The sequence below is a fragment of the Rhipicephalus microplus genome, chromosome 7 (assembly GCF_043290135.1).
Source record: "Rhipicephalus microplus isolate Deutch F79 chromosome 7, USDA_Rmic, whole genome shotgun sequence".
Classification (NCBI taxonomy): domain Eukaryota; kingdom Metazoa; phylum Arthropoda; class Arachnida; order Ixodida; family Ixodidae; genus Rhipicephalus; species Rhipicephalus microplus.
The window spans coordinates 44,304,496-44,316,817 of record NC_134706.1 but is presented as its reverse complement, the minus strand read 5'-3'; the positions used below and the strand labels follow the sequence as shown (position 1 = coordinate 44,316,817).

The 12,322-nt window shown below is 41.8% G+C and overlaps 1 protein-coding gene across 1 annotated transcript in view; it reads left to right on the top strand.

The window, feature by feature from the left end:
- The first annotated feature begins 4,422 nt into the window (after nt 1–4,422).
- LOC119180199 (sodium-coupled monocarboxylate transporter 2-like) overlaps nt 4,423–12,322 on the top strand; it is a 27,993-nt gene continuing 20,093 nt past the window's right edge. Inside the window, exons 1-6 of the mRNA XM_075869095.1 lie at nt 4,423–4,474; nt 6,655–6,722; nt 8,693–8,850; nt 10,208–10,348; nt 10,432–10,561; nt 11,576–11,664. Coding sequence (XP_075725210.1) covers nt 4,474; nt 6,655–6,722; nt 8,693–8,850; nt 10,208–10,348; nt 10,432–10,561; nt 11,576–11,664 — 587 coding nt within the window. The 5' untranslated portion in view covers nt 4,423–4,473. The remainder of the gene's footprint in view (nt 4,475–6,654; nt 6,723–8,692; nt 8,851–10,207; nt 10,349–10,431; nt 10,562–11,575; nt 11,665–12,322) is intronic.

Here is a 12,322-nt window from a genome sequence, read left to right as displayed (position 1 = left end):
AGGAGCATGCGTGGCCTCGCTGTCAGGCTGACAAAACCAGAGCATGTTCTTTTTTTATGCTTTTCTGTGTATGATATTATTTTTGTATATCTTTTGCAATAGCGATGAGAAATCGCAACTAATATCTAATTGGTATGTAAAACAAATATATACATAACAATTGTAATGTTTTACATAAGCTTAAAGGTTAAGGGTGTTGTAGGTAGCCGTTGGTTCTAGCCTCGCATAAATTGCAGGCAATTGCCCCGCTTGGTTTCCTCTTTGCTAAATGAAGGACACAGCTTCATTTAGCAAAGAGGAAACCGGGCTGGGCAATTGCCTGCAAATTATGTAAGGCTAGATCCGCCAGCTACCTACAACATCCTTAACCTTTAACTTTATGTAAAACATTACGATTGTTATGTATATATTTGTTTACTAGAAATAACACTTTATTACTGTTGTATGTGCTACAGTATTTGCACATGTACCTTTTTGTATTTTTGTATATTTTGTATTTTCATCAATATCCTGCGAAATCTTTATGACAGCCTTTCTGCCTCACTGCATTTGTAGCAAAGGCCCTTAAGCCTTTTGCCTTCGCTCCACTTTCTGTACTGGCACAGAAAGAAACAAATAAGGAAAGAAAGAGCCCAATCCTGCCTGCAGGTTTTGCCCCAGAGATGAAAAACTGGCTGCTCGCGTGCTCTACGCGGATGTGGCCGCGGCTTTACGTCGGGTGGCTATAACATGCTTCACTATACAACATTAAATAGTGCCGCGATAATTCATGGTAAATGCGTAAATTGCCATCGGGCGTCAGAACATAGGATTTCCATATATGGCTTCATACTGAGTTCATAGCTATCGGGGGAGGGGGGTGCGGCGCTAATGTTTTGGAGAACCGTTTGTCACACCGGTCCCGTTAATTAGGGAGGCGATCGCCGGGCTAATTCCAAGGGCCGAAGTATCGGCCCCCCGAACCGCACCACGAAAGCGTGGACAATTTAGAAGTGGTCCTTTTTGGCGCGCCAGCGGACGCCGGCTGTGGCCCAAAGAACAAGTCAGAGCCGAGAGTTGATAAACAACAAATTATATTCTCAAAATTGGCAGATCAAAAACAATACACGAGAATGCACACTCCACAATAGTTACATACAATACGTCACCAACCAATCAACACACTACACAGTACAATTAGCCCCACTCGAACAACGGACACAGACAACAATACGAACTACAATGCAGTCGCATGCATTGAACAACCAAGACACTCAAGACTAAAGGGATAGAAAACCTATTCAGTCCAAAGTTCTTGGAACCAAAGTCTAGATGATACTCTTCCGAGAATCACTCACTCAAAGTCCAGCGTTGTTGTCGTTCCGCAGCTCCCTAAGTTTCTCTTTTAGGAAACCTCCCGTCTTCAATTGGCCACTCTTCCAACTTCAACTTCTTCGCCGGAACACGTCGGCTTCACACACGCAGCTGTTGCCCCGCGTCTTCGCTCGATAGCGGTAAACACACACTCTTGCCGGTAGCTCGAGTCGTCACCCCTCAGGTATAAATCCTCTTCACCTCCGGCCTCGTCCCTACGGACCAAAAACTTCGCCGACTACACGGCGGAATCCCTACGCGCTCTGGCGCTCACTTCCGTCTCCTCCTGCTCTCTCGTCTCGGCCGCTCGATTAAATACCTTCCGCGCCACATTCTAGAAAGTTCTTGTCATTTCGTCGGCGCGATACGCAGCGAAGGCTAGGAAGAGGTGCGAGACGGTTCGACTGCCCTCCCCGGAGGATGATTCAACTCGGTATGACCCCGCCCCGTTCGTTCTAGAAAAATCGCGGGCTTGCTGGGCCGCCGATGCGGGGTGAGGAGGTTCGTCTTTGGGGTGAGGAGGTTCGATGCGGGGTGAGGAGGTTCGTCGGCGATGCGGGGTGAGGAGGTTCGATGCGGGGTGAGGAGGTTCGCGCCCGGGGAGCCTTGGACGTTTACTTTCTTTTTTTTTCATTTGACTTCGCGGCGTTTCTCCCGCCCGTTGTCGCAAGAATTTGGCGTCGCGCTCATTTTTAGCGCTCGTTCTGTGACACCGTTACCATCCCGTCTCGTATAGTGATTTGACAAAATATTTTTACCTGGTGCGGAGACAATACGCTCCGCCACACAAAACTAAGCAGACCTCAGGCTCTGAAACTCAGGGTTCTTCAGGTTGGGGCGTACCCTAATCCCGCGCTATTGAAGAAAATTTACACCGAAATACAGCCAACTAATACATGTTCCTTCTGCGGCAATATAGATATACCTTGTAACATATGCTGTACCGGTGCCCCGCGTTGCGCTGTGGGGAAGTCATCACGCTGTCGTAATGGGAGGGTGTTATTGCAAGCTCCGGACTCAAACAACAGCCATGGGCAGTTTACCGGGTTCGCGACGCAGCAACAAGACTTGGCCTTTCTGTGCCAACGTGGGAGAAGCCCGCAACATGCTAAATCATGTTCCGATTGACCAAATAAAGTTCATTCATTCATCCATAGTTTCAAGGCAGCCACCCGCTATAAAAAGCACGCGTGCTACTGCAACCTCAAGGTCAAGTAGGGGGGGGGGGCATAGCAAGTTTGAAAAGATTTCAATCGCCAAGTGTTTAAAGTACGCACTAGGAATCGTATATCGCTATCGCGTTGAACACCTAAAGGCGTTGCTTAAAGGTAGCCCAATTGATTCACTTAATAACGCTTCGCTTTTTCTTTATATGTTATACTATCATACTTAAATGCCGAAGAACAATGACGAATTGAAACCAATTACAAGGTACCTCAATGAATGCACAAGGTAAGTACAGGTTAGTTTTGCGTCCGCTTGTTCACCAGACATCTTCAGCATATCAAGCAAATACTGTTCCCTTGGTCAAAGTTACAATAACTGGCCTCGCTACATATTTCCAACATACCATCATTACCACGACCTCATTGTGAAGAAGGAAAGTTTTGTTGTAAATATTCTACATACAGACTTTGCGCTCAGTGTTGTTAGCTTTTGTACTTGAAGTGTTTTAGTGCCTCCGCTGGCATGCGGTTATGTGTACTGGTTTATGGTGTCGTAATCTGTTACTATAGTCCTGAATAAGTGTATTGAAAATGTTCAAATAGGTTTTGATTTGAACTCTGGCGAGTGAAGGACAATTCAACATATACTTGTGTGCCACTTGAATTTGCGAAATTCCTTTTCATATGCTCATCTTTTGTTTCGTAAGTCCATTCATGGTACTTTCGCAGACGTTGTTATACCACCATTAGGGTAACCAAGACAGCACTGACACCAATTTCTCCCTTGTATTTTTGTTTATTACCAATATCTAGTACCTGCGTCTCCGTTTCGACAACAAGGTGGGGATCACTGCGTGCCTAGTCTACTTCATCCTAAGCGTAAGTTGTACAAATAAACCAAAAAGAGCTTTTCTTTAGCAATTTCTCGTTATCTCAAATTTTTTTCAAAGAAGGAAGAAAAAAAAGCAGAACACTAGACATGCAACCTAAATGAAATGGATGGTCTGAGGTTAACTTGAGCGTAAGCTTGGACATTTTGCATCGTTAAAAACTAATGAAAAAGCTGATTTCGCGTGAATCGTCTCGAATCAGCTTTTTTTTCTACTATGTTTGGTATATATTTTTCAGGTTTCGGAACGAGTGTCGACAGCGATGGGGGCACTAGTTATTTATCTCGCATTCAATATTTTCTTTCCTATGTATTTATTGTTGAAATCTTGTGGTCACTCTCAACTCTTGGGCGAAATTTTCGTACAGCTGTTGACTTCACAATCACGAATGCCAAACGATGGTCACTGCAAGAAATCCCGGAGAACCAACCGATTTTACACAACGCCAGAAAGACTGGTAGTGCCATGCGTATCTTAATTATTCCGGACCGACAAGTGCCAGAACATTTGTAAGGCTCGAAATTTGCATCGAGATCCACTGATTGACCATGGCAACATGACAAATACCAGTCGTGAGTTATGTATATGTTTCATAAGGTTTTATAGAAAAATTACTATCTAGGCTCTGAGCTTCTTCATATTTCATCACTCATGGAACAGCATGAAGCTGCTTGGAAACCTAAGCACTTCTTTTTCTCATCTCGCCTTAGACATAAGGAGGAATTCGGCAAATTGTATCACTGATTTATATATAGTTGATAACATCAGAACAAGGACAAATTGAACACAATCAATTGTAATTGAACTTCTTCGATCACGTCTTCCACACTACAAAGTGAAGTTCAATGAAGCGTATCGGGCATGGTACTATGTTTTTAGAATGAGACGTAATGCTTCCACCAGCCTCATAATGAGTTTATTTATTGGGTATGTTGTAGCAACTGTGCTCATTGTAATAAAGATGTTAATAAGAAGAAAGAGAAATAATACTTCATGCCATAACCTAATTGCAGCAAACACTTGGTGCCGTGGGCATATACAGTGCTGCTCTTGGAATTTCCGCAAGTAAGATTCCTTGCGATTCCTTATTAGTTCTACCACAGTGCTCCAATGAAAGCTATGTCAAATATTCTCTGCTATTTATAGCTTTCGCATTGACCAAAATATGTCATTGTGTAACAGAGGCGAAGTTCGGCAGTTGATTGGTTAAGCTCGTCGAACTAAATTCGTGTTTTCTAGAGTTTCTAGAAATTCGTGTTTTCTAGACATATTGCAAAAAAGAGATCGGCTATTTTATTTTGTATACAAATAACCTGAAAACGCTGAAGCCTAATATTTTGTAATCATTATTATTTATAGAAGCTTACCAATTAAAACAGAAAATTTAAAGTAACAGAGGATTTATTTTCACCCTTAATTAAAGAACACTTTTAGAGTGAAAAAGTAGTAAAGAAATACAGCCATGAACGGAAATGTGCAAGGTTTCAAGAAACTATTGATTGGGCTTAAGGCAAAAATCTCCATTTTTTTGTAGTCATAAGGCACTGAGATAAGCCTCAAAAGTATTTAACCTTTTTACAAAGAAAACAGCAATGTTTTTCTTCTCAAAGATAGGATCCCACAGCGTTCAAACGTGCTACGAGGTAAGGGTGTGTAGACAAAGCACAGACATGGAATGACCGGGTAGAGTGCTCACATATATTTACAAATAATCGTACATAATGAACTAACTCAATTCATAGTTGACTAACTAGTTTTATAGAAGAGCACTATGATGCCGGTTACTATACAGTAATTGATCTGAACGTGTTCTCGGGCTAATAGATCTAAAAGAAATTGAGAGGCACAAAGGAACCACGAATAGTCCAGCCCGTTGTTCTCTTTCTGTCCTTGTGCCTCTAAATTTTCATCATAAAATACAAGGAGCAGGTGTTGAATTTTGAGCAAGTTGGCAAGAGCCCTTTCTTAAACAAAAAGGCAGACGTGGAGGCACAGTCACAAAAAATGATTTGAATGACACAAACCGCAAATATGTTCACTTTATTTGTTTTTTTCTTTCTGCATTTCCACACGTTACTCTTTGAATCAATTATTCCTAATTTAATGAATCAACTATACGGGACCACAGCATTTCTCTTAAGTTCGGTGCCTGTGACCCCACATCATACAATGAGAGCAGCAGGATCTCCAACTATTTTCGAATGCTTCAAGTAATAATCAATATTGCAACGACAAATTAACGGTACGCAGAAAGCAGTTAATTAGGACTGATGCCATGAGTGAAAAGAAAGAACCGAAGTCCATAGTATATGCGTACACTACGCGGAAGAACTGATATTAGACAGAGGTTGTTCTTAGCGCAGGTATCATAGGTAAAATTGGCATCAAGTAAAGAAACAAGAGAAGATAGCTGTATATTTTCGTGGGGTGGCGCATGCGCGCATTGTTTGTGTTTTAATCACCATGCCATATGGTTGGTTTTTCCTAACTTTGGAAAGCATGTTCTTCTTATATTTGAGCAATCATTTAATCTAAATACAGTACATAGGCTTCAGGTCTGCAGAACAGGTGGGGAGCTAAGATGCTTCTCATTTTGGTGATATGAAAATATCATGTGATACTGCATTCAAGCGAGAAAAAAAAACACGCAATCAGTACTTCTGTGAGAAACTCAGAAAAACTTTTACAAGATACCACGTTGAAATATGAAGCCTTCAAGTGCTGAAATGGTTGAGCAATGTCTGATAGGTTGGCTGCTAACCCGCAGGGCGCTCGATCGAATCCCGGCTGCGGCGGCTGCATTTTGAATAGAGGCGAAAATGCTGTAGGCCCGTGTGCTTAGGCTTAGGTGCACGTTAAATAACCCCAGGTGGTCGCTATTAACGAAGCCCTCCACTATGACGTCTCTCATATTCATATTCTTACGTGTGTTACGTGTGCATACATGTAGCAATATGGTGGTTTTGAGACGTCATACCGTACTTATCAATCAATAAATGTTCGATAGGGGACAGGGAACAATTATTGTGGCAATATAAACGAAGTTGGCGAGCGCACAGACCTAAAACGAAACTGTGTTGTATATCAAATTCACAAATGTTCATTTTATTTGTTGAAAAGTTTAGAGAAAAATTTCGCTACATGGAACTTGATTTTTGAAGACTCATGTGACTTTTACGAGACTATGCTGAGACATCCTTATTTTGTTCGCACAGATAATATAATTTGCTTGCTATTTTTTTCAGTGTTTCCCGTGCCCCTTGTATATTCTAACATCATCATTGGCTTGGCCGGAACAGTATACACAGCATTGGTATGATCCCCTTTTTTTCCACTGGTAGTGCTGAAATTGCAGCGAAGGTGATGCACAGATTTTTGGCGTGAATCCCATCTGGGCCTTTTTTTGTTTCAGAAGTTCTAGAAAAGTGTTTTAGAAAATGTGGTTGTACTAAAACAACTTCATCACATTCCGTTCATTGGTGTGACAACTTGACTAGTTGAGGTGAAAAAATTTTTAAATATAAATGGTAATTAATAATACTTAAAGGAAAGAAAGCCAGTGACGAAGTCTGTGAAATTCAGCACAGAACGCGTTTCAGTGTTAGAGAAGCCTCGCAATTGCAGTAAATTGCCTTGTTAGGATTGTGCGCAGGAAGTGAATTGTCTAACTTGTTTCATAGCTTGCGCAACCACCAGGAATAAGGCTGGAAAGTTTGATGCGCGGTGTAAGAAAGACAGTGCGACGGTAGCGATGATCAGTTTTTATTGACGACCAACGCTTTGTGTGCCGATATAAGTATACAGCGTGGGTTGCTTGCAGTATTTTGGGTTCCCGTCCCACAGCCACAAGTTTTATTTATTTATTTTTATTTTTTATTTATTACATACTGCAGTCCTATAAGGACCAAGCAGGAGGGCAGATGGGAAAGTTACATGTATCGCATGGTAGCGGTGAATACATATCAATTAGCATGTTTTGGTTATACACACGAACAGTATAGATATATAAACAAATACACACACACATACATTTATACACACATTTTCGGGTAAAAAAAAACGTTGCACAGTGCAAAACTCATTGTAAACTAGAAAGTTGCAACGATCACATTGTCTCAATGTTCAAGCAAACAAAACCATTATACAGTAGAGCTCGTACATTCAAGGACCACCCTAAATTTTACAACTTCAAAAAAAAAATTCAGACAAATACGCACTTTTCCTAACAAACAATGAAAACCCACGACTAAAACATCCTCAACCCTTTGAGAGCTACACAAAAACTAGAAAAGCACCAGCAATCGGTCAGCGAACCTCTTAAACAAAGACGATAATTATTCTAGACGATAACAAAGACGATAATTTGAAGTTTGTTCAAATAAGGTTTCTCCTTTACACGTGAGGACCATTGAGCAATGCCAAGTTCAAAGTATGTCATTTATGAATATTACTTCGAAAGAATTGCTGTTATAAGCAATAACACCTTCATCCCCTAATCGGAATCGAGTCAACGCTCCCGCAAAACCTTGTGCTGAGTACATATTGATAACTCAGTTATTGATGCAAGGAACGTTCTCCCTCTCTGCTCCAATGCTTCATTCTTTTGAGGGTTTGTTTGCGGTGCTTACAATTAGAAAAAAATATATATCCAGTGTCTGCAATAAACGCTATTCTATTATTGAACCGACTCGAATGAGGCCTATTGAATTTCTTATTTTAAAACTTTTGAATATCGGCACATTGCTATCTGCTGGGAAGGCTAGCCACTCAATCATCATCACCACCATCATCATCATCATCATTATTATTACCGTCATCATCGTCATCATCATTGCCATCATCATCGTCATCATCATCAACAGCAGCAGCCTGACTACACCCACTGCAGGGCAAAGGCCTTTCTCATGATTCGCCAATAAGCCCGGTCACGTGCTTTCTGCTGCCTCGTTATACCTTCGAACGTTTCTGATTTTTACTTGTTGGTGTGTAAAAGTACATTAGAAAGAGACATAATTAAGCTCCTAGTAACGCAAATGATTGCGCAGATAGTGAATGCTTACGTGCGCACAGAGTACATTCTGAACAAATGTTGACAGCCCATATTCATGGGCTGACCCAACGCGGTCCATGATCGTCTCTTCGAACTCCACAAATCATTCATCCAACATCGTCTTCTGATCGGCATTATCTCCCACCCAACCTACATTTCGTGACTACCGTACTTGACAACACAAATGCTGGTCTGGCCCTCAAGCTCGTATCAACTTTTTTTATTTATGAAAGGGAGGACTGCGTGGCGTGGTTTGGGCAGACTGTGTTCAAGCAATGGTGATGTTTCTATCACCACTAACAATCATTGCAAAGGTTGTTCATGACTCCAGTTATGCGACTCCACCACTGAGGTCCATTACAGACTTCAACGTCACAGAGTATATGTTCAGGTAAGGATATAAAACTACTCCAGAGCACGCAAATCTGCGCGTTTGTAAAAACTGCAGTACATTTTCTCCTTTCTGGATTGATAAGTGTCTATAACAGCGCATGCGCGTCACGTTGTGCTGTTAAGTGAACTGGACGCTCAGAGAAATCCCACCGAGAGAACGAGAAAGCTTAGTTTTCGCTAACACCACTACAAACTTTAGTCTCCCTGGTATCACCATGCACCTTACGGAGGCATAATGAATATGCCGTCAATATACAAACAGAAGAATTAAGGCGTATAGGGCAGTTTACAGATGCACTTGTAGTAGATATTAAAGGATAGTTTGAAACTGGCATCGTTACGCACACAAATGTTCCTTCCCTTGCAGCACGTTTGCAGGTGATGATAGCATAGTCGCGAGAACTTATTTTGTTCTACGTCTGTAATTGAAACTAAAGCTTTATACTTTATATATTTTCTCACTGTAGTGAGCAACATTACCGAAAACTTCCAGTTTTCCAAACATTCCTTATCGTCAACTAGAAAAAAAAAATGACCCAAATGCCTTTAGTTGAAGACAAGGGTGTACTCGAATGCATGCAATATCGAATCAGTACTATAGATAAGGGCCATTAACTGTTAGGGTTATTGTAAGCTAATTGTTAGAGCTCTTTGAGAAATTGTGATAAGCTATGCTCACTGCTGCATCGGGCAGAGTAGATATTAAACACGTGCTCTTTTTAAAAACAGACTCCGATATCGGCTTGGGGATGGCACAAATCACCAATTTAACCCGAGGACACAATTATGATGACGCGCAAGAACCAGTACTAGACAACTAAGTTGGGAAATAAGCTAGATTACGCTCGCTCCCAGAATTTTTTGGCAGGGATGCTCTTGTATCTGTCCGTTACCCGAACCTTGTCACAAAACTTCACAATGCGGCCGCCAATTAACACTTCGTTAACCACGAGACTGACGTCTTGACAAGCTGCACATGTGCGATAACCATGCACGCGCAAACAGCGCGCGTGCGGTAACCACTGAGCAAGCGTGCGGGCGTGCTCGCCGAGTATAGTTATCGTGGACCCACCGAAGATAAATTGTGCTGTCGAAATAGAGTTCGCCCTTCACGAAGCGATGCTAGCTGCTAAGCAGGAGCGCCAGCGGCAATGCAAAGCCGACGCTTCGTACTCGCCCAGGATGGTCAAGAGCAAGAGTTTGTGACCACGTGTTCCCATCATCTTCGCTGTCCTTTTAGCATTGCACTTCCAGTGCAAGGCTCGGCATTCTTTTTCTTTGGGGCATATCAAATGCTTCCAGAGGTCAGAAGCGCAAATGGTAATACAGATAACGGAATCTTGGCACTCTTTTAGAATGAATATGGACATCACGAGTGACGACACTTTCTGGAGTTGCCTTATTGGTGGACTACCATACATACTGGTACGTATGGGATTCGACCAGATGGTCGTTCAACGATACATGGCCGCCCGGAATCTACGTGCCGCTAAGACGTAAGCGTCCCTTTACTTCATAAGGATAGCAATAGGTGTAAGTTTGTTCCAACCTGTATCTTTGTTCCTGTGCCATGTTTCAGAATAGCCGTTGCTGGTGCAGCCTTCGTCGTGCTATTTTTTCTATTAGTGAGCATCGCCGCAGCGTACTTGATATATTGGTATAGGGACTGTGACCCTTTCGTCAAAGGTGATATCACGAACTACGATCAGGTTAGTAAATATTTATGCATAACTAATTACTTTTATGAATACTGGTAAGCTGTTTCAAATAGAACAGTTACGTTCAGTGCCTGTCCAGGTTTTTCACTCTTGCAAAAGCGTAGTGCTTGATATATACAATTGACGTCTAGTGATTTGCTGTTCAGACTAATTCTCGCAGACGTACAAGTGTTTTTCTTCCGTTTGCGTTCGGGCACCTATCGATAAGAAAGGTAGCGCTTTCATTGGAGTGTTCTAACTAACTTGTACACTAAAACGCCTGTTGTTGCGTCCTTGATGAGATTTGTAATAAAAAGGTATCATAACGTTTGAGGAGTCGAAATGGCTTCTGTTGTTTGCCTAAAAGCTAATTGCTCATGAACAACCGTAACGAAAATTCGGGTGCAAGCAGTATGATTGCTCAAAATATTTAGGGCTGCATCGAACGATGTAATCCGATTTAAGTAAAAGCTGCTCGTCGATAACGGTCCAAATATATATGCAAAAAGTGCGCTTAATTTTATTAGTACTAAAATTTAAACGAAATGTCCATTTTTTCTGCTTCCTGGCATATCTCCAATACTATCGATTTTAGAACGACAACAACTGCGTTACGAAATAAATGCTCGGTTCACATAGGAAGTACATATTATTGCTCGGTTCATTAAACAAACTTGTTATACAGCCCTGCCTTGTCCAGAGCTGTGTTCTGCCGTGCTTTAACTAAGAAACATGTTGGCAGGCTGGGGAGCGTACGCAAGTGTTTTTCAGTGAAGCGAAGCTAAATGAAGCTTCCACTTGAAAAATTTCAGAGCTTCCGAAACATTTATGTCCAGCTCAAATATCTGCCGCCTTTGCTTTGAAATACCTCACAGCAGGACTAGTGAACACGTCAAAAGGACTGCTTTTATGCCTCCCCATTGTTGCAAACAATATGTGTGCGTTAGTTTGAATGAAGTACATAGAGTCTGAATGTCGAAGCTCTTTGCTTTCCAAAGCCGCTGGCAACGCCACTTCCTCTTACAGATTGTACCCTACTACATAAAACAAAGTTTTTCCAACGTTTCAATGCTGCGCGGCATCTTCTTGGCAGGACTCTTAGGTGCCACCACAAGGTCAGAGGTATTGCCCTAATTTTTTTCTGCCACTTGCAATATGTGGTAAACGGCTTTACAGTAGGAAATGTCACTGTTGTTTGATTCTTCCAATGTTTCTAACAACTCTTCATAGTGGAACGTGCCTTTTCTTTATAAGGCGTGACAGTTTGTTTAAAACATAACTGAAGGGGTGGAAACTCACCGCAAGAGAAATTCAAGTCTTGTTTATTTCATCATTGCAGAAACTCTCAGCCAAGAATACTTTACTTGGTTTAGAAAATATTAAAAATTTTATCTTGGTATTGTGGTGGTCTTCTGCCACTGCCATATATGTGAATAAATTTATTTAGGCTGATGTCGCGTAGCCTAGGTTTATTTCGTTACTTCCAGCGCACCTGTCTTACAATGACTTCTCGCATATGAGCGAATACGCTAACTCTGCCACTACAGACACGCAGGCTGCTACAAGAAAAAACCTAGCACGCCAATGTTCTCTAAGGCGTGCATTGAACAACCGCGGTGATTTTGTGTCACGTGTGTGTGTGTGTCACGTGTGTGTGTGCGTGTGTGTGTATGTGTGTGTATGTGTGTGTGTGTGTGTGTGTGTGAGCGTGTGGGTGTCAGTACGCGCTTTCTTCCTATTTTCGATTGAATGTACATTGTTTTTCATGCTAAT